Here is a 22,873-nt window from a genome sequence, read left to right as displayed (position 1 = left end):
TCATCATGCCTGCATTGAAACATTCGGTGAAATGAGCATTTGTTTTAACAACCAACACACCTAATGATGTACTGGGGGCAGCCCACAAGTGCTCCCACACATTCTGCTGCCAACTTAGCTTGTCCACAATGTTCATCAGAACAACAGAGCTAAACAAGCCCCTTTCTCACCTGTCCACTCACACAGAGACAGACATCCACCTCGGGGACACACAAGCTCCGGGCCCCCAGCCTTGGTCCCAGACTCTCAGATTCACAATCACCAAGCCTCCCACCTACACCCCCTGACCCGGACTCACACACATCGGTCTCCCACCTACACCCCCTGACCCGGACTCACACACATCGGCCTCCCACCTACACCCCCTGACCCGGACTCACACACATCGGACTCCCACCTACACCCCCTGACCCGGACTCACACACATCGGTCTCCCACCTACACCCCCTGACCCGGACTCACACACCGGCCTCCCACCTACACCCCCTGACCCGGACTCACACACATCGGCCTCCCACCTACACCCCCTGACCCGGACTCACACACATCGGCCTCCCACCTACACCCCCTGACCCGGACTCACACACATCGGACTCCCACCTACACCCCCTGACCCGGACTCACACACATCGGTCTCCCACCTACACCCCCTGACCCGGACTCACACACCGGCCTCCCACCTACACCCCCTGACCCGGACTCACACACATCGGCCTCCCACCTACACCCCCTGACCCGGACTTACACACATCGGCCTCCCACCTACACCCCCTGACCCGGTCTCACACACATCGGCCTCCCACCTATACCCCCTGACCCAGACTCACACACATCGGTCTCCCACCTACACCCCCTGACCCGGACTCACACACATCGGCCTCCCACCTACACCCCCTGACCCGGACTCACACACATCGGACTCCCACCTACACCCCCTGACCCGGACTCACACACATCGGTCTCCCACCTACACCCCCTGACCCGGACTCACACACCGGCCTCCCACCTACACCCCCTGACCCGGACTCACACACATCGGCCTCCCACCTACACCCCCTGACCCGGACTCACACACATCGGCCTCCCACCTACACCCCCTGACCCGGACTCACACACATCGGCCTCCCACCTACACCCCCTGACCCGGACTCACACACATCGGCCTCCCACCTATACCCCCTGACCCAGACTCACACACATCGGTCTCCCACCTACACCCCCTGACCCGGACTCACACACCGGCCTCCCACCTACACCCCCTGACCCAGACTCACACACATCGGTCTCCCACCTACACCCCCTGACCCGGACTCACACACCGGCCTCCCACCTACACCCCCTGACCCAGACTCACACACATCGGCCTCCCACCTACACCCCCTGACCCGGACTCACACACATCGGCCTCCCACCTACACCCCCTGACCCGGACTCACACACATCGGCCTCCCACCTACACCCCCTGACCCAGACTCACACACATCGGTCTCCCACCTACACCCCCTGACCCGGACTCACACACATCGGCCTCCCACCTATACCCCCTGACCCAGACTCACACACATCGGTCTCCCACCTACACCCCCTGACCCGGACTCACACACATCGGTCTCCCACCTACACCCCCTGACCCGGACTCACACACATCGGTCTCCCACCTACACCCCCTGACCCGGACTCACACACATCGGCCTCCCACCTATACCCCCTGACCCAGACACATACACATCGGCCTCCCACCTACACCCCCTGACCCAGACTCACACACATCGGTCTCCCACCTACACCCCCTGACCCGGACTCACACACATCGGCCTCCCACCTATACCCCCTGACCCAGACTCACACACATCGGCCTCTGATCTATACCCCTGACCCAGACTCACACACATCGGCCTCCCACCTACACCCCCTGACCCGGACTCACACACATCGGCCTCCCACCCACACCCCCTGACCCAGACACACACACATCGGCCTCCCACCTACACCCCCTGACCCAGACTCACACACATCGGCCTCCCACCTACACCCCCTGACCCGGACTTACACACATCGGCCTCCCACCTACACCGCCTGACCCAGACTCACACACATCGGTCTCCCACCTACACCCCCTGACCTGGACTCACACACATTGGCCTCCCACCTATACCCCCTTACCCAGACACACACACATCGGCCTCCCACCTACACCCCCTGACCCAGACTCACACACATCGGTCTCCCACCTACACCCCCGACCCGGACTCACACACATCGGCCTCCCACCTACACCCCCTGACCCAGACTCACACACATCGGCCTCCCATCTACACCCCCTGAACCGGACTCACACACATCGGCCTCCCACCTACACCCCCTGACCCAGACTCACACACATCAGCCTCCCACCTACACCCCCTGACCCAGACTCACACACATCGGCCTCCCACCTACACCCCCTGACCCGGACTCACACACGTCGGCCTCCCACCTACACCCCTGACCCAGACTCACACACATCGGCCTCCCACCTACACCCCCTGACCCGGACTCACACACATTGGCCTCCCACCTACACCCCCTGACCCGGACTCACACACATCGGCCTCCCACCTACTCCCCCTGACCCGGACTCACACACATCGGCCTCTCACCTACACCCCCTGACCCGGACTCACGCACATCGGCCTCCCACCTACACCCCCTGACCCGGACTCACACACATCGGCCTCTGATCTATACCCCTGACCCGGACTCACACACATCGGCCTCTGATCTATACCCTTGACCCGGACTCACACACATCGGCCTCTGATCTATACCCCTGACCCAGACTCACACACATCGGTCTCCCACCTACACCCCCTGACCCAGACTCACACACATCGGCCTCCCACCTACACCCCCTGACCCGGACTCACACACATCGGTCTCCCACCTACACCCCCTGACCCGGACTCACACACATCGGTCTCCCACCTACACCCCCTGACCCAGACTCACACACATCGGCCTCCCACCTACACCCCCTGACCCGGACTCACACACATCGGCCTCTGATCTATACCCCTGACCCAGACTCACACACATCGGCCTCTGATCTATACCCCTGACCCGGACTCACACACATCGGCCTCTGATCTATACCCCTGACCCGGACTCACACACATCGGCCTCCCACCTACACCCCCTAACCCGGACTCACACACATCGGCCTCCCACCTACACCCCCTGACCCGGACTCACACACATCGGCCTCTGATCTATACCCCTGACCCGGACTCACACACATCGGCCTCCCACCTACACCCCCGACCCAGACTCACACACATCGGCCTCCCACCTACACCCCCTGACCCGGACTTACACACATCGGCCTCCCACCTACACCCCCTGACCCGGTCTCACACACATCGGCCTCCCACCTACACCCCCTGACCCGGACTCACACACATCGGTCTCCCACCTACACTCCCTGACCCAGACTCACACACATCGGCCTCTGATCTATACCCCTGACCCGGACTCACACACATCGGCCTCCCACCTACACACCCTGACCCGGACTCACACACATCGGTCTCCCACCTGTACCCCCTGACCCGGACTCACACACATCGGCCTCCCACTTACACCCCCTGACCCAGACACACACACATCGGCCTCCCACCTACACCCCCTGACCCAGACTCACACACATCGGTCTCCCACCTACACCCTCTGACCCGGACTCACACACATCGGCCTCCCACCTACACCCCCTGACCCGGACTCACACACATTGGCCTCTGACAAGCCAATCAGTTTTTCTTGTTTCCATGAACAAAGAAATCATGGGTACAAACTGAGGTGATGGTCATTGAAATCTGAGATGTATGGAAATTTCTCCTGTCAGAGGGAGGTGAGTTTATTTATTTATTGAGCTGCAGCAGAGAATAGGCCCGTCCAGCCCTTCAAGCCTTGCCGACCTACAAACCCCAGATTTAACGTTAGCCTAATCACGGGACAATTTACATTGACCAATTAACCTGCCAAGCGGTATGTCTTTGGACTGTGTGAGGAAACTGAATCACCCAGAGGAAACCCACGTGGTCATGGGGAGAACGCACAAACTCCTTACAGGCTGAAGTGGGAATTGAACCCAGGTCAGTCAAACTGTAAAGCATTGTGCTAACCACTATGCTAACATGCCACCCCAATCTCTGAAACATTCTTTCCGCTAAGGGTGGTGGAGGCTAGATCATTGGATATATTGAAGGTGAAGATAGATAAATCTGTAAATTGGTTTATTATTGTCATATGTGCAGTGACAAACTTGTCTTGCATTGTGTTCACACAGATCAGATCATTACACAGAGCTTTGAGGTAGAACAAAGTACCGGTAAAACATCAACAGAATGCAGAATAAAGTGTAACAGGTAGACAGAAAGTGCAGAGCAGATAAACAATAAGATGCAAGATCATAACGAGGTAGATTGTGAAATCAATGGTCCATAATATACTCAGGAACCCAAGCTATTGGCGATTACAATTAACTGCCACAGAAGAGGAGTTGGAGTTCAGGCCTGCATAGATGGGCCTTATTTACTTATCTAATTTATTTAGATATGCGACACATGTTCCTTCAGGTTGACATAGTCGGGGGATAATCTCTCGCTTCCTGTTAAGTGCTTCCAATGGGAAACTTCTCAAAAAGCCCCTGACAACCAACTCCAGCTCCTGGCCTTCGTGGTATGGTTTGGCTGCTCAGCCCGGTAGAACCGTTTCTACCGACAGGAAAAGGAGCAAAGTTGCCTCAAAGCCAGTTGCCTCAGACAGCTGGGGCTCGTCAGCTGTGGTTGGCAGCTCATCTGGGAGAAGAAAAACTCTGATCTCAAACCTCTGCTGCCTTATGGCTATATCCAATCATGGGGAAGGCTTCGGGAGTAAATCCTGAGGGGAAAATTCAGAGCTGGAGTTCCTAAGTTAGTCCTACATTGAGCTCAAAGCTGACTGGCAACTCCTGTGATGCTGCTGGTGCCAAACTGTATTGGTCTCTGCCGTTCCTTTGGGTTCATCAGATATGTGGAGAAGGGGAGCTTGATACACAGGCAACAGCTCGCTCTCCATATCGTACTGCCCAGTCTTGTGTATCTAGACAGCTAGGACACAACATCCATGGTTGATCCTGACTGATGGAAGCTTTAGTCAGCACAGTAACGGGCCTTTCCAGCCCAGCAAGCCTTCTCTGCCCAATTGCCCTACTAACTGATACCTCTTTAGACTGTGGAGGAAACCAGAGCACCCGGAGGAAACCCACACAGTTACGGTACAAATTCCTCGCAAACAGCAGCGGAACCGTATGCAGGTCACTGGCATTGCTATAGTATTACACTAACCACTACTCTATCGTGCCATCGTGTTAATTGGTGGGATAGGTCTGAGGGGCCAAATGGCCTCCTCCTGCCTTGCGTTTCTAATGTTAACAACAGGAAAGAAGCAATGGTTTCTGGAACTGTTGGGGAAAAGCTGATAGTCATGGAGTGGCCTTGATTTGGGAAATGCTCACAAGTGCTAGAGGAACTCAGCAAGTCAGGCAGCATCTACGGAGGGGAATAAACCGTCAATAATTCTGGATGATCCCCATGATCACGACATCATTTCTGGGTCTCTGCCATAGTTCAGAATCAGAATTATGTTTATTATCACTGACATATGTCATAAAATTTGTTGTTTTGCTGCAGCAGTACATTATAATACATTAAAAAATTACAATAGGCTGCAGTAGGAAATAAGTCGTGCAAAAAGCAAGTAAAAAGTGAAGTAGTATTCATGGTTTCAATAGTATTCATGGCTCCTGCTGAGTTCTTCCAGCACATTGTGTGTGGCATCTACAGGGTCGCTTGTACCTTTGATAAGGGTGTTGGAGGGTGATTGAGGAGAGCAACAGAATTGGGGGGTGGGGGTGTTGTCAGGTTTATGTCAGACTGTTCTGCTGAGGGTGTATCTAATAAAACCTCCCCCTGACACTGTCGACAGGTACATCTTTGAGCACAAGGGGACATTACGCATGCTGACAATAAAGAACTGTACCAAGGCTGATGATGCAGCGTACCAGGTCTCGGCAGGTGAAGAGAAATGTACCACAGAATTGTTTGTTAAAGGTAAGCTCATCCCAAATCCTCCTCGGTCACCTGCCACCCTAGCCCATATTCATGTTTGCAGAGAAGCAATCCTTTCCGTCCAACAGGACCTTCATTACACACAACATAGAGCACTACAGAACAGTACAGTAGCCTTGGCCCCATCATGTTAGGCCAACCTTTTACTCAACCCCAAGGTCAATCTAACCCTTCCCTCCCTCCATTTGTCTATCATCCATATGCTGTGGTAGAACAAAGGACCCTGTGGAAAACCCTGGCAGTTCTGGACAATGTTTCTCACCCTCTGCATGCCACCTTGGCTGAACAGAGGAGCACTTTTAGTAATAGACTAAGACAACTGTGCTGCACCAAAGAGTGCTATATGAGGTCATTATTATCCTTGGCCATTTGGCTCTATAATGAGTCAACCTATAGCCAGGGAAACTGATGACTCCCTCCTGTTAGACTGTTTGAGATAACTTATTTTTTATTCTTTCTTCCTTCTCTTCTTATATTTGTATACCTGTGCCCTTGCAATGCTACTGTGACACAGTAATTTCCTTTGGGATCAATAAAGTATCTATCTGTCTATTTAAAAATAGTTTCTTAAATGTCCCTAATGTATCTGCCTCTACCACCATCCCTGGCAGGGTGTTCCATGTACCCACCACTCTCTGTGTAAAATCCTACCTCTGATACCTCCCCCCCCCCCATACCTTCCTCCAATCACATTAAAATGATGCCCCTGATATTCGCCATTTCCACCTGTGAAGAAGCCTCTGGCTAGCACTCTGTCCATGAATTTATCATCTTATACACCTCTATCGAGTTGCCTCTCACTCCAAAGAGAAAAGCCCCAGCTCCCTCACTCAACATGCTCCTGGTAAATCTCCTCTGCACCCTCTCTAAAGTTTTCACACCATTCCTATAATGAGGCAACCAGAACTGAGCACAATATTCCAAGTGAGGTCTAACCAGGGTTTTGTAAAGCTGCAACATTGCCTTGTGACTCAATAAGTGGGAAGAACCCCAGAGATATTCTGTAATGATCTGTAAGCCAATTGTTTGGAAGCAAATGTCTGGGGAGTGGCTTTGTCTTTACCCGCGTTACCCCGGTCCCTGGCACTCTTTCTCTGTCCCTGGCACTTCACCATCGCCATTCCCAACATCCTGTCTGTACCCATGTTACCCCGGTCCCTGGCACTTCACCATCGCCATTCCCAACATCCTGTCTGTACCCACGTTACCCCAGTCCCTGGCACTTCACCATCGCCATTCCCAACATCCTGTCTGTACCCACGTTACCCCGGTCCCTGGCACTTCACCATCGCCATCGCCATTCCCAACATCCTGTCTGTACCCACGTTACCCCGGTCCCTGGCACTTCACCATCACCATTCCCAACATCCTGTCTGTACCCACGTTACCCCGGTCCCTGGCACTTCACCATCGCCATTCCCAACATCCTGTCTGTACCCACGTTACCCCGGTCCCTGGCACTTCACCATCGCCATCGCCATTCCCAACATCCTGTGCTCCCAGCAGATTTACAAACTCACTCTTCACTCCAAATACAGTTCTGTGCAAAAGTCTTAGGCACGCTATCAATATAAGAGGGGAAAAAATAGTGAGCTAGTGTTCATGGATTCACTGTCCATTCCAAAATCTGATGGTGGAGGAGAAGAAGCTGTTCCTGAAACATTGACTTTGTGCCTTCAGGCTCCTGTACCTCCTCCCTGATGGTAGCAATGAGAAGTTGGCATGTCCTGGGTGATGGGGAGAGTCCTTAATGATGGATGCCACCTTTTTGAGGCATCGACATTTGAAGATGTCGTTGATGCAGGGGAGGCTGGAGCCCATGATGTATGTGAAGTGTACCGGTGAACAGTAAGACTTTGTGGGAGGAGTAAGCACAGTGTCTCTGAGCCTCTGATCCTCACCCCTTGTCCTGTGTCCTTGCAGAACCTCCCATTCTCATCACTCGAGAGCTGGAGAACTTGAATGAGCTGGTCGGAGACAGAGTGGAGCTGGAATGTGAAGTGTCGGAGGAGAATGCTCAGGTGAAATGGTACGTGAGCCCCATCCCATTAAAAATAAACGACAAAGATTAGTTTTAGTTGTCATATGTACGCTGAAACATTGGAATACACAGGGAAATGCCTCTTTCTGCTCACAACTAACACAGTCTAAGGATGTGCTGGGAGCAGCCCGTGTCACCTCGCCAGGCTTCCAGTGCCAATGTAGGATGCTCACAACTTCCTAACCTTACCTCGTACGTTTTTCTCTGTGGGAGAAAACCAGAGCACCCGGAGGAAACCCATGTGGTCACAAGGAGATCATATTGTCTCCTTACAAACAGCGGCTGAAATTGAACTCTGATCACTGGTTCTGGAAAGTGTTTCTCCAACCACTATGCTACCCTACTGCCCCAAAAGGGATTTCAACAGGAACTTTAAACAGGAATTGCCAGACTCTGAGAGTCACAGATAGGGTAGATAGTTTGAGTTTTCTCCAAGCCTGGAAATGTCATGGGTTTAAGGTGGGCTTAGGCCCAAATTCACTCACCCCAACGCTGTACAACCTATGGACTTACTCTCAAGGACTCTTCACCTAACATTGTCAATATTCATTGCTTGTCTACTTAGCATTATTATTCTCTCTTGTATTTGCACAGTTTGTTGTCTTTTGCACACTGGTTGTTGTCTCTCCTGTTGGGTGCAGTCTTTCATTGATTCCATTGTGTTTCTTGTATTTAAGATGAATACTCACAAGAAAATGAATCTCAGGATTGTAAATGGTGACGTATCTGTACTTTGATAGTCAATATACTTTGAAGGTGAGAGGGGGAAAGTAACATTGTGAAAGGGGATAGATAAGATAGAGGCAGGAAAGTTGTTTCCACTGGTAGGTGAGACGAGAATTAGGAGGCATAGCTTCAAGATTTGGAGGAGTAGATTTAGGATGGAGATGAGGAGGAACTGCTTTGCCCAGAGAGAGGTGAATCTGTGAAATTCTCTGCCTAATGAAGCAGTGGAGGCTACCTCAATAACTATAAGACAAGGTTGGATAGATTTTTGCATAGTAGGGGAATAGAGGGTAATGGGGAAAAGGCAGGTAGGTGGAGATGAGTTCATGGCCAGATCAGCCATGATCTTATTGAAAGGTGGAGCAGGCTCGATGGGCCAGATGGCCGACTCCTGCTCCTATTTCTTATGTTTGAAGGAAGTTGTTGAGGCAAGGTCTTTTTACACAGAGAGTAGTGGCTGTCTGATACTGGTATTGGTTTATTACTGTCACAGTGAAAGACTTTACGTGCCGGCCAGGCAGATGATTCTGTACAGAAGTACATCGAGGCAGTAACAAGAAACCAGAATGCAGAATATAACGTTGCAATTGCAGAGAAAGTGCAGTGCAGGTAGACCATAGTGGGGTACCATGGCACTGCAGTAGGGGTCCCCAACCTTTTTTATGCCATGGACCAATACCATTAAGCAAGGGGTCCATTGACCCCTGTTTGAGAGCTGCTGGGTTAGTATTATACCATTACAGCTCTGGACACTGAGTTCAGAATTCAATCCTAGTGTTGCCTGTAAGAGCCTGTACATCCACCTCGTGGAAGGCATGGGTTTCCTCTGGGAGCTCCTGTTTCCTCCCACACAGTCTTAAGCTTGGTAAGTTAATCAGTCATTGTAAATTGTCTGGTGATTAGGCGAGGGCCGAATCTGGGGTTGCTGGGGCGGCCTGGCTCGAAGGGTTGGAAGGACCAGCTCCACCCTCACCTCTGAACAATAAGAAGCCGGGAAGGTGGTGGAAGCAGTGTTTAAGGGGCATTTCAACAGGCAGGGAATGGAGGGATGTGGGCAGATGGGATTAGTTTAAATTGACATCATGGTTAGCACAGGAATGGTGCGCAAAATGGCCTCTTCCTGTGCTGCACTGTGCGGTACAGACTGAACTCACATGTTAGCGAGGGTACAGGCCATGGTGTGCTGTGGTGCGGGGTGCAGAGAGAGAGAAGGGGTGGTGGGGGTATTGCTACATGGGCAGGGTCATCGGGAGGGGCATAGATGGGAGAAGGAATTAAGGTTTTGTGTACGTGATGGAAAATGTAAATTTTAATTGAATACATACTGGAAAGACCAAATATTTTTCGACCATAAAGCATTAGAACAAAATCTAACTATTCCACTCATCGAGTCTGCTCCATCTTTCTATCATTGCTGATTTCTTATCCCTCTCAATCCCATTTTCCTGCCTTCTCCACATAACCTTTGGCACCCTGACTAATCAAGAACCTATCAACCTATACTTTAAATATACCCACTGACTTGGCCTCCACAGCCGTCTGTGGCAATGAATTCCACAGATTCATCACCCTATGGATAAAGAAATTCCTCTTCATCTTTGTTCTAAATGGACATCCTCTATTCTGAGGCTGTGTGTTATGGTCCTAAACTCACCCACTAAAGGAAACATCCTCTCCATATCCATTCTTTCTAGGCCTTTCTAGGTTTGGTATGTTTTAATGAGGTTCCCCCTATTTCTTCTCAACTGCAGCGAGTACAGGCCCAGAACCACCAAATGCACCTCATACATTAACCCTTTCATCCCCAAGATGATTCTCATCAACCTCCTTTGGACCCTCTCCACTGATAGGTTTTTATTTAGTAAGGTTGTCGAAGGTTGTGAGGAGAAGGCAAGAGAATGGGATTGAGAGGAATAGTAAATCAGCCATCACGGAATGATTGAGCACAGCTGATGGGCTGGATGTCTGAACTCTGCTCCTGTATCAATATGGTGTGATGGCCCTAACATATCTTGTGGGTCTACTTTGGAGTCACAGTTGCTGCTTTCGTATCCTCACCAGTTTCTGGGTATACCTTTCTCTTTAGGTATAAGAATGGAGTTGAGCTTGGCCCCTCGGCAAAACTCCGGTTTAGGACTGAGGGGACGAAACACTGGCTTATCATCCCAGAGGCGTCCAAGGCAGATTCGGGAACGTACAGCGTGAAGACCACGGGAGGGCAGTCTACAGCCACGCTAAAAGTTGAGAGTAGGTATCGCCTTCGCAGGGAACGGTCTTAAACAGGAACTGGTTGACCAAATTCTCAGGGAGAGCAGGAATCACGGAAAGTTATGGCATGTCCAATGTATCTCTGTCAAGCAAAATAGGGCTAAGCTGCCTCAACCCACTTACTGATCTTATGTGAGGCTCTTCATTGGTTGGGTTGGCCATGGACGTTGTGGCCCAGCTGTTGTATGGAAACCAGGGCAGGACGATATGGAGAGCAAGCTGCTTCCCATGCAGCCAGCTCCTCCGCCCCACACATCTGGTGAAAGGAACAGCAGAGACCGAAACAGGTTGACACCAGCAGCGTCGCAGGAGTTGCTGGTCAGCATTGAACTCCAGCCTGCTCTGGATTTTTCTGCACGGTTTACTCCCAAAGCCTTCCCCATGACTGGGTCTAGCCACAAGGCAGCGGAGGTTTGAGATCAGAGTTCTCCTTCTCCTAGATGAGCTGCCAACCACGGCTGACAAGCCCCATCTACCCAAAGCGACTGGTTTTAAGGTGCCAGTAACCTGTCTTTGCCCCTTCGCCTGTCAGTAGAAACAGTTCCACCGGGCTTAGTAGCTGAGCCACATGCTGGACTTGGTTGTCAGAGGTTATTTGAAAGACTCTCCATTGGGAGTATTTAATACTGTGGGTAGTGGGAGTTTATCCCCCTACATCCCCCACCCCTGGCTATGACAACCTCAAGGAACACTCGACACTTCAACAATAAGCAACTCCATGGAATTGTCCCCACATGCTTCTAGGACTTAAATCCAAGCCCTCTTGGTGACTTTATTTATCACGAGCTTATCATCGTTTGCATTAACAACCAACACAATCTAACAATATGCTGGGGGCAGCCCACAAGTGGCGCAAGTGCTTCCAGTGTCAACATAACCCACCCCCAATGTTCGGCAGAACACCACAGAACACGACAAGCGGCAAAGCAAGCCCCTTTCCTCCCTCACACACATAGACAGCCCTCCAACCTCAGGACAGACCTCCAGTCGCCAGTCTTCTTCGGTATCGAGCTCCAGACTGACCGACTGTTGCTGTTCTCTCCAAAGATCAGAGCCCATTCGTTTGGCAGTGAGTCACGATTACTTGCTGTGCAAGGTGGATAACCTTGTTTCCTTCCTTCTAGTGAGACCTCTCAAGATCCTACAGAATCTAACAGACCAGGTGGTCCGCGCCGGCACCCAAGCTGTACTTCAGTGTGAATTATCCTTGCCCAACTTACCGGGGAAGTGGTACAAAAATGGACAACTCATCTACCCGACCGACCACGTGAAGATCTACCAGAAGGGAAAGTGAGTTTCATTTGAAAAGTTAAATGGGTTAGGGCTTTGTTTCCTGGAGCTCAGGAAAATGAGGGGAGATCCGACAGAGGTTTACAAAAATTGTGCCGAGTATAGATAGGGCAGGCTTTTTCCACTGAGTTTGGGTGAGACGAGAACTAGAGGTCATAGGTTAAGAGTGAAAGGTGAATTATTAAAGAGGAACCTGAGGGGGAACTTCTTCGCTCAAAGGGTGGAACGAGCTGCCAATGGAAGTTATGGATGCCGGTTCAAATGTAACATTTAACAGAGATTTGGACGTATGCGGACAGGAGGGGTGTGGAAGCTTAGGGTCCAGGTGGCAGGTTGATGGGAGCAGGCAGAATAACATTCTGGCACAGCCCAGTTAGGCTGAAGGACCTGTTTCTGTGCTGTAGTGTTCTATGACTCTGTGACACTTGGTTTGGTCCATTTATGGACGTCTCTCCACGGGAGTGCTGAAACGTTTTCTTGGACCAATGTTTGGAGAAGATCCAGATGGATTGGAATAATGACCTCTATCAGGCAGAAATACAAAGGGCTGAATGGATGTGCCACCTGACCCAAAGATAGCTTCTACCCCACTGATATTCAGTAAGACTACTGAATGGTCCCCAGGAAGGACTCTTGACATCATGATATACCTCATTATTGTCTACCTGCACTGTACTTCCTCTGTCGCCATTACTCTTTATTCTGCATTCTGTTATCATTTTCCCTTGTTCTACCTCAATACACTGTGTAGTGATCTGATCGGTATGAATAGAGTGCAAGACGAGTTTTTCACTGTATCCCGGAACATGTGATCATAATAAGATTCAAGATTGTTTGATGACATTTCCGGTGCACAAGTGTAAAGGAGAACAATATAATTGTTACTTCAGATCTGATGTAGCACAAAAAAAACACAATAAGATAAAGAACACAATAATAAGAAAAAACACAATAAATAATAATGTGTAAGATAGCTTATATACATAGATTGGTTGTATGTCCATAAAGTGACGCTAGGCACAGGCGTGTCTGTCCACAAGGTGGCTGACAGGAAATGAGAAAGTAATGGTGGTTGGGATGTGGAGGGGTGGGTTACTGGGTGGAAGTGTTGATCAGCCTTACTCCTTGGAGAAGGTAACTGCTTTTGAGTCTGGTGGTCCTGACCTAGACGCTACATAGCCCCCTCCCTGCTGGGGGTGGGTGGGATTCCTCATGTTGTTACTGACCCTTTTCCAGCACCCTTCTGGCTATACGTCCTTGATGGTGGGTAGGCTGGCACTGGTGATGCATTGGGAAGTTCTGTCTTCCCATTCCAATTCCAATACCATTGCTGCCTAACTGGAGGATAGGGAGATACAAAAAAGAGCGAGCCCCCAGCCCCGTCTCCCTCATTGTCCTTAGGCTTGGTGCAGGGTTCTACATCTTCTGTCTGGTGAGAGAGGGGAGAAAGGAGAATGGCAGGGTGGGTGCCAAGGGTTACCTGAAACATCGACAAATGCTTTCCTTCCACTGATGCTGCTCCACCCACAGGGTTAGAACTTAGAACACTACAGCACAGTACAGTACAGGCTTTTCAACCCATAAAGTTGTGCCAAACTTTTAACCTACACTAAGATCAATCTCATCATTCCCTCTTACATGGCCTCCTATCTTTCTTTCATCCATGTGCCTATCTAAGGGCTGTCCCTTATGTATCTGCCTCTACACCACCCCAGCAGGGTATTCCACACACCCATCATGCTCTGTGTAATAATCTTAACCTCTGATACCCCAACTCTGCATTCCTCCAGTTACCTTAAAATTATGTCCCTCGTATTAGCCATTTCTCTCCTGGGAAAAAGTCTCTGTCTGTCCGCTCTATCAATGGCTCTTATTATCTTGTCCACTTCTATCAAGTTGCCTCTCATCCTACTTCACATCAAGGAGGAAAGCTTAGCTTGCTCGATGTATTGAATGGTGGGTTCCTATGGTGGGGGAGTCTCAGAGTAATAGAGGGGTGTACCTTTAGAGCAGAGATGAGGAGGAATTTCTAAGAGTGGTGAATTTGTGGAATTTGTTTTCACGGGCAACTGTGGAGGCCAAGTCATTGGGTATATGTAAGGCAGAGGTTGATAGCTTCTTTATCAGTCAGGGCATGAAGGGATACGGGGAGAAGGTGGAGATTGGGGCTCAGAGGGAAATGGATCAGCCATGATGAAATGTCGGAGCAGACCCGATGGGCCAAATGGTCTACTTCAGCTCTTCTATCTTAACATTTTGTATGTTATAGAATTGTCTAAGCTATCCAGTGGAAATGCCAACAACATTCTCACACAACGAGTAGGCTGTAACTTGAGCATGGATTCCTTCTGAAATTACATAACAGACAAATGGGACTTGATTGGATATGATGGGCATCCTGGTCAGCATGGACGAGTTGGGCCGAAGGGCCTGTTTGTATCCTATATTCCTCTATGGCTCCATAACTTTGAACACTGAATTTTCAGCATAGAAACAGGCCATTTGGTCCTTGGTTCTATACTAGTATTTTGGGGCCATTCCAGCCTCTTCTTTCCCCCCCCCCATCTCCCTTTTGCTCCTTCAGCTACCACAGGAGTGTCTACTGTTCACCTCCTATATGTATGAGGCTCAGTTTGCAGAGTTCCATATGAGGACACTTTTCCAGGACTCCCCGTGGGGGTTAATTGTGATGGTTTTATAAAGATTAAAGATTAGTTTTATTTGTCGTGTGTACATCGAAACAAAGAGTGAAATGCATCACTTGCATCAATGACTCACGCAATCCAGGAAATAGCCCAGTGATGTCACCATGCTTCCTGCATCAACACAGCATGTCCACAACTTACAAACCCTAACCCATACATGTGAGAGTGTGAGAGGAACTCAGAGCATCTGGAGGAAGCCCACGTGTTCACTGAGAGAATGTACAGACCGCAATGAGAATTGAAGCCCAATCTTCTTACGTAAGGCGTTATACTAACCACTATAGTGCTGTGGCACCCCCCTCTCTAATCTTGAGTAGTCAATGGAGTGGAGAGACAACAGGATATATTATCCACACAAACAATAGCCCAAGATCCAGAAGAAACAATAATTATTATGACTGAAATATGCTTTTAAAGGAATATATCCAAGAGATATCCCAAACCAGAATCCATACTTAAGGTTCTCTGATATTTATGACTGCAGTTGGACTAGGTAATGCCACTGAGAATTCTTAGGTTATGATGGGAGGTGGAAGGCAGGCGTAGAAATACAGACATGTTGGGTAACCAATAGTAGGAGTGTGGGAGGGTTAATTGGTGAGTCATGTGACAAAGCCAACCTGTCAAAGTGCCATCTACTCATAAACACAAGAAATTCTGCAGATGCCGGAAATCTTGAGCAACTCACACAAAATGCTGGAGGAAATCAGCTCATCAGGCAGCATCTATGGAGGGGAATTACCAGTCGACATTTTGGGCTGAGGGAAGGGTCTTAGCCCAAAGCTTCTGGAAACTTTTCTCCTTCTCTTCATCGCCATTGCGCTCGCAACCAAGTACAACCACCTAACACCTCACCATGTCCAATCACTATGTGACCACTTTAAGGGCTTCATTTTACCAGGGTGAAAGGTCCTAATCAAATTTCTACCAATGAGAAAAGCCTCACTTTGATCATTGCCTCATATTTTCTCCACCTCCTGCATTCCTACTTTCCTTATAATGACACAGAGACCATTAATTGCTCAGTGCTCCAAAGACAGTACAGCCTGAGGCTTTATAAGGATTCAGTCAGACCACATTTGGAGTATTGTGAGCATACCTACAAAAGGATGTGCTGGCATTGGAGAGGATCCAGAGGACATTCATGAGAATGATCATGGGAATAAAAGGGTTAGTGTATGGGGAGCATTGGATGGCTCTGGGGTTTTGAAGAATGAGAGAAGGATCTTATTGAAACCTACTGAATATTGAAAGCCCTAGATACTGTGGATGTGGAGAAGATGTTTTGTGGGGGGATCTAGGACCAGAGGACACGGCCTCAGAGTAGAAGGACATCTCTTCAGGACTGAGGTGAGGAGGAATTTATTTTTCCAGAGGATAGTAAATCTGTGGAATTCATTGCCACAGACAGCTGTGGAGACCAAGTCATTGGGTATATTTAAAGCAGAGGTTGATAGGTTGTTGATTACTAAGGGCATCAAAGGTTACAGGGAGAATGCAGGAGAATGGGTTTAAGAGGGATAATAAATCAGCCATGATGGAATGGTGGAGCAGACTTGATGGGCTGAATGGCCTAATTCTGCTCCTATGTTTTTGGTCTTATGATCAAGCAAGGTTCAAGTTGAACTTCATGCTTCATTACTTTGTGTAAGAACTCAATGGAACCTTGAGGATTTGTTTTGTCTTTGAAGAATTCACAAGCTGTTGGTGGACAAGATAGCTTTGGACGATGAAGGAGAATACACCTTTGTTCCTGAAGGCTACTCAACACATCTGGGAGCTAAACTCCGGGTGATCGGTAGGTGAAAACACCTCTGCTGAAGGGGCTCGGGCCTGAAATGTTGCCTGTTGATTTCCCTCCTTAGATGCTGCCTGTCCTGCTGAGTTCCTCCAGCATTCTGTGCGGGTTGCTCAACAACAGACTATCTAAACCTATTGACTATAATTCTGGGGCAACACACACAAAATGCTGGAGAAACTCAGTAGGTCAGGCGGCATCAAGGAAGAGGAATTAACAGTTGATGTTTCAGGCTGGACCCTTCGTCGGGACTGGAAAAAAGAAGGGGGAAAATGCCAGAATAAGAAGTTGTGGGGGGTAGGGGAAGGATACCAAGCTGGAAACTCAGAGGTGAAGCTAGGTGGGTGGGGGAGGGGTGTTGAAAAGAAGCTGGGAGCTGATAGGTGGAAAAGGCAAAGGGCTGGAGAAGAAGGAATCTGATAGGACAGGAGCATCGGCATCTGCATGATCTCTTGTGTTCATAACGATGAGGTGATGGACAAGTCTCTGTGATGGGGAGCAAGGATTGTACTACCCCTCATTTCAGTGTATAATGTGCCTTTGTAAAATTGGATCCAATAGATCCTCCCAAACTGCACCTGGACAGCCTGCTGAAATCACCTGAGATTGTGGTGGTGGCAGGGAACAAGCTACGCCTGGACATTCCTGTCACGGGAGAACCAATGCCAAAGATCGTGTGGATGAAAGGTGACAAAGTAAGTGCCCAGTGATCTTCCCTACTGCGGTTCTCACACAACCATGACACCGGGGTGCTGTGTGTGGAGAGTCTCTTTGCTCAGTACAATTTTCCACCCATTTAAAACATAAAACATAGAACTGTACAGCACAGTACAGGTCCTATGGCCCGCAATGTTGTGCCAACTTTTTAAACTACTCCAAGATCTAGTTCTTTCCTCCCACATAACCCTCCATTTTTCTTTCATCCATGTGCCTATATAAGAGTCTTAAATCTCCTAATGTAACTGCCTCTATTACCACCCTTGGAAAGACGTTCCACATATCTACCATTCTCTGTGTAAAAAACCTACTTCTGACATCCCCTCTATATCTTCTTCCAAATCTTAAAGCTATGCCCTTCATTATTAACAATTACCATCCAGGGTAAATTTATTTTTGCCAATTTTTAGAAAGTGGGATATTGTTGATTAAGCCAGCGCATCACCCATTTAATTCCTCTTGGAAAGGAGGGGGTGAATCACCTTGTCAAACCACTGTTTTTGTTGATGTAAGATGGTCCCTCAACACTACTGGGGAGGGTGTGGACCCAGTAACAACGATAGATTTCAAAGTCAGGAGGACAATTTGAATTTGACGGCGGCCCCATGCATTTTCTGCCCTTCAGAATCAGAATCATTTATTATCACTGACATATTCAATTCAATTCCAATTTAATTGTTATTCAACCATCCATGAATACTCATAAATACAGGGAAATGAGACAGCATTACTCCGGGGTCAAGGTGCAAAACACAGTACCAACCGTCACACACAGCACAAAATGCGTAGATAGCAAGCACATGTAAGCTACCAGTAAGATACAGCCAAACAAAAAAAAAAGTAATCTCATGAAATTTGTTATTTTGCAGCAGCAGTACTGTGCAATCATAAAATATACTATAAATTTCAATAAGAAAATATATATATATATATTCCTGAAATGTTGAGTTGGGTCTTCAGGCTCTCGTACGGCCTCCTTCACAGTAACAATGAGAAGATACCCCAGATGGTGGAGGTCTTTAACGATGGAAGCCGACTTTTTGAGGCATCGCCTTTTGAAGATGCCCGCGATGCTGGGAGAGTAGTGCCCATGCTGGAGCTGGCTGAGTTTACAACCTCTGCAGCTTTTTCCGACCCTGTGCAGTGACCCCTCAAAACCAGAGAGTGATGCAACCAGTCAGCGTGCTCTGTAGAAGTTTGCTAGTCTATGTGGCATACCAAATCTCTTCAAGCAGAGCCACTGGTGTGCCTTCTTCATGATTGTTTCAGTGTACTGGGCCCAGGACAAGACCCTCTGAGATGGTGACTCTGCACAAGTGTAAATTGGCCATAAAGGTCTGGCTGATTTTTTCCAGTATCACTGTTGGCATTAGATTAATAAATGCTAACTGTGTTAAGACAAGAGAGTTTGTCAGTGATGAGTTTGCTGGCCCTTCTGCTTGTCTCAGTGCGTTGTTGGACCCTGCAGGCAATCCTGGAGACGGGCGGCCGGGTGAGGGCAGAGTCCTACTCGGATCACACCTCGATGGTCATTGACATAGCTGAGAGAGACGACAGTGGCACCTACAAGATCATGGTGCAGAATGAAGCAGGGGAGGACAGTGCCCAGCTGAAGATAAAGGTTGTCGGTAAGTGGTCACAGCAGAGACTATGTCACTTGGCTCACAGGGGTAGTGTCAACTGAAATCTTGGGACGAGTTAGGAGGAATTATTTTACTTTGCCCAAGGGACTGGACTAGCTCAGTCGCTGGGTGTTTCAAGAGCTGGGAATGAGAGAATTTGGCTCTGATAGATCAGAGGATTTGGCACTTGGAGTGAAGTTCAAAATAAATGTTATTATCAAAATACATGCAGTATATATCATCGTATACAACCCTGAAATTCACTTTCCTGTGGGCATACTCAGCAAACCTATATAATAGTAACTATAAAAGAATCAATGAAAGATCAACTAGAGTGCAGAAGGCAACAAACTGGGCAAATTCAAATATAAATAAACAGCAATGAATAACAAGAACATAAGATAAAGTCATTAAAGTGGGATCACTGACTGTGGGAACATCTCAATGATGGAGCAAGTAAGTGTGGTTATCCCCTTTTATACAAGAGCCTGATGGTTGAGGGGTAGTAACTGTTCTATCCCTGGTGATGCAAGTCCTGAGGCTCTTGTACCTTCTACCTAATGCCAGCGGTGAGAAAAGAGCCTGGTCTGGGCCATGGGATCTCTGCTGATAGATACAGCTTTCCTATGGCAGTGTGACAGTGCTCAGCAGTTGGGAGGGCTTCACCTGTGAGCAACAAGGTGAAATAGAGGCCTTATCTTATGGAAAATTGAAACATGTTGGATTGCCTTTTACCCTCTTATTTGTCACATTTTATGCAAACTACAAGCCTGGTGAATTTTTCTCAGTTAGCAGGCTAAAGTTTTATCTGTACATTGAGCCGGGTTGTCCAGGTGATGACGGAGGCTCACTTGCAGGATTGGGAATGATCCGGAGATGGAAGGGGCTGCACATGATAAGTTTTCCTTGCCAGAACCAGGCCCAGATAAAAGTGGAGATTCACCAGAGTTATGCCAGTTCTCAGCAAGCAGAACCGTGGGCGTAGACTTCTGTCTGAGGTGATTAGTGTGGGGTTGGGGGCGGGGGGGGTGGATCTAGACTTCACACAAGGATCCTTGCAATGCTCACAAAGAACTGTTGAGTTAGAAAATCCCCTATTGGGAGAGGACATGATAAGCAATTGGAAGAACAGGTAGTGGAAGGGAAATGTTGGTGTCTGAAGAACATAGAACATGACAGCACAGTACAGGCCCTTTAGCCCACGATGCTGTGCTGACCTTTTAACCTACTCTAACCCTTCCCTCCCACTCACTTACTTCAGCCCATCACCTCAACTGGGGCACAGGCCATCGTCAGCAACTCACCAGAGCCCCTGTCCTGGGCCAGCCTTTCAAGCTGTCCCCAGGTGTAGCCCATCCTTGAAGGTCTTTCCTCTGCCAGAGATGAGGCACCTGGTGTTCTGTAGCACTGGGTTTTTACGGGATGGGGTTGTTAGCCCCCTGTCCAGCCCTCCTCCTTTCACTGCCAGGCTTGGGACCATCCACACAGCCCTCCATCTTTCTATCATCCCTATGCTTATACTTCATAAGAGTTTTTTAAATGTCCCTAATATATCTGCCTCTACCATCACCACTGGAAGGTCATAACACGCACCCACCACTCTCTGTATAAAACAGCTTCCTCTGACATCCGCACCCCCCCCCATATTTTCTTCCAATCACCTTAAAATTATGCCCCTCATATTAGGCATTTCCAACCTGGGGAAAAGTCTCTGGCTGCCCACTGGATCTAATCCTCTTACTGTCTTGTACACCTCTCATCTGCCTTGGCTCGAAAGGGAAAAGCCCTAGCTTGCTCAACCTGTCCTCATAAGACGTGTTCTCTAACTCAGACAGCAGCCTGTTAGATCTCCTCTGCATCCCGTCTGAAGTGTCCACATCCTTCCTATAATGAGGCAACCAGAACTGAAACCGTGATGTAGCCAGGGCTCTATAGAGCTGCAACATTACCTCACGGCACTTGAAACAGTCCCCTGACTAATGAAGGCCATCACACCCTATACCTTCATAACAACTTATGTGACAATTTTGAGGGCTCTAAAGACGTGGACCCCCAAGATCCCTCTGTTCCTCCGCATGGCTAAGAAACACTGCACCCTGCTTTCAAATTCGACCTTCCGAAGTGAATCATTTCACACTTCGACAGGAGTAAAGAGAATTGTTAGTGTTCACAACACGATGATTCTGGGTCTGTGCTTGACTGGTTGAATCAGGTTAAATACATTTTGTGTACACAACAATTACTTCATTGGCTCAGTGGCATTGGAATGTTATGATATTCATAAAATCATAAGGTATAGGAGCAGAATTAGGCCGTTCAGCCCCTACTCGGCAAGAAAACATATCACTGCCTAACACATGAGAACTGGTAACATCATGGGGATGGACTGAGTATTTCAGACATGTTCAGACTTATTTATCATCAAAACACACAGCGAAATGCACCATTGTCATTAGCGACCATCACATCTAAGTTTGTGTGTGTGTTGGGGGGGGTTACAGTCCACAAGTGTCACCACTCATTCCAGTGACATAGCCTGCCCACAATGCTCAGCAGGACAACACAGAAAACGACAAGCAACAAAACAACAACAGCAAAATAAGCCCCTTCCCCCCCCCCCCACCCCAACCCCAACCCATGGACAGTTCTCTAACTTCAGAACAGGCCTCCAGGCAACTAGGCTCCAGCCTTTGGCCATCAGTCTTCAACTTCCAAACTTCAAATCACCCTTCGGTATTAATGGCCACACTAGCCGAAGATGAGACCCTGAGATCCAGGGGAACTCCACACTGTCTCTCATGCTTCTTGCTTACGTGGTCTTCAAGCGCATTTTTATCTGAGTTACTGTCACCTTCCTGTCAGCTTGGCCCAGTCTGGTCATTCTCCTCTGACCCCTCTCATTAACAAGGCATTTTCGCCCACAGAACTGCCGCTCACTGGATGTTTTTTTTTGTTTTTCACACCATTCTCTGTAAAGTATAGAGGCTGCTGTGCATGAAAACCCTAGGAGGTCAGCAGCTTCTGAGATACTCAAACCACCCCATCTGGCACCAACAATCATTCCACAGACAAAGTCAATTAGATCATATTTCTTCCCCATTCTGATGTTTGGTGTGAGCAATAACAGAACCTCCTGACCATGTCTGCATGCTTTTCTGCATGAGGTTGCTGCCACATGATTGGCTAATTTAGATATCTGCATTAATGAGCAGGTGTACAGGTGAAATGTGGTCGCAGAGTGTAGTTCAGAAGGAGACAGCAGGACCTTCCCAACAGATTGAGATGGGGCTTCATGAATGAAGACACTAATGATGTATTCTCCTGCTTTTGTTGTAGATGTTCCAGATGCCCCCGCAGCGCCAACCGTTACTGAGGTGGGAGGAGATTGGTGCTCAATGATATGGAACCCTCCGGAATACGATGGAAGCTCGCCGATTTTAGGTAAGCTGGAACATCGCAGGAGATTAGGAAAACACAGTATCAGTCAATATTTTCCACAACCTTCTTGCATCAGGCTGTTCCAAAAATACCACTTTTCATACAGGCAATGTAGTTCAAAG

The 22,873-nt window shown here is 48.6% G+C and overlaps 1 protein-coding gene across 10 annotated transcripts in view; it reads left to right on the top strand.

The window, feature by feature from the left end:
- The window catches only part of mybpc1 (myosin binding protein C1), a 141,964-nt gene that overhangs the window by 77,696 nt on the left and 41,395 nt on the right, over positions 1-22,873 (top strand). For all 10 annotated transcript variants that reach the window (XM_073059768.1, XM_073059766.1, XM_073059765.1 and 7 more), the window contains 8 exons: positions 6,004-6,128; positions 8,070-8,175; positions 11,000-11,160; positions 12,306-12,471; positions 16,868-16,974; positions 17,536-17,669; positions 19,160-19,319; positions 22,650-22,754. In XM_073059768.1, coding sequence (XP_072915869.1) covers positions 6,004-6,128; positions 8,070-8,175; positions 11,000-11,160; positions 12,306-12,471; positions 16,868-16,974; positions 17,536-17,669; positions 19,160-19,319; positions 22,650-22,754 — 1,064 coding nt within the window. The remainder of the gene's footprint in view (positions 1-6,003; positions 6,129-8,069; positions 8,176-10,999; positions 11,161-12,305; positions 12,472-16,867; positions 16,975-17,535; positions 17,670-19,159; positions 19,320-22,649; positions 22,755-22,873) is intronic.

Source organism: Hemitrygon akajei, chromosome 10 (assembly GCF_048418815.1).
Source record: "Hemitrygon akajei chromosome 10, sHemAka1.3, whole genome shotgun sequence".
NCBI lineage: Eukaryota > Metazoa > Chordata > Chondrichthyes > Myliobatiformes > Dasyatidae > Hemitrygon > Hemitrygon akajei.
The sequence above is the reverse complement of the archived record's forward strand: the minus strand, read 5'-3'. Positions and strand labels throughout refer to the sequence as shown.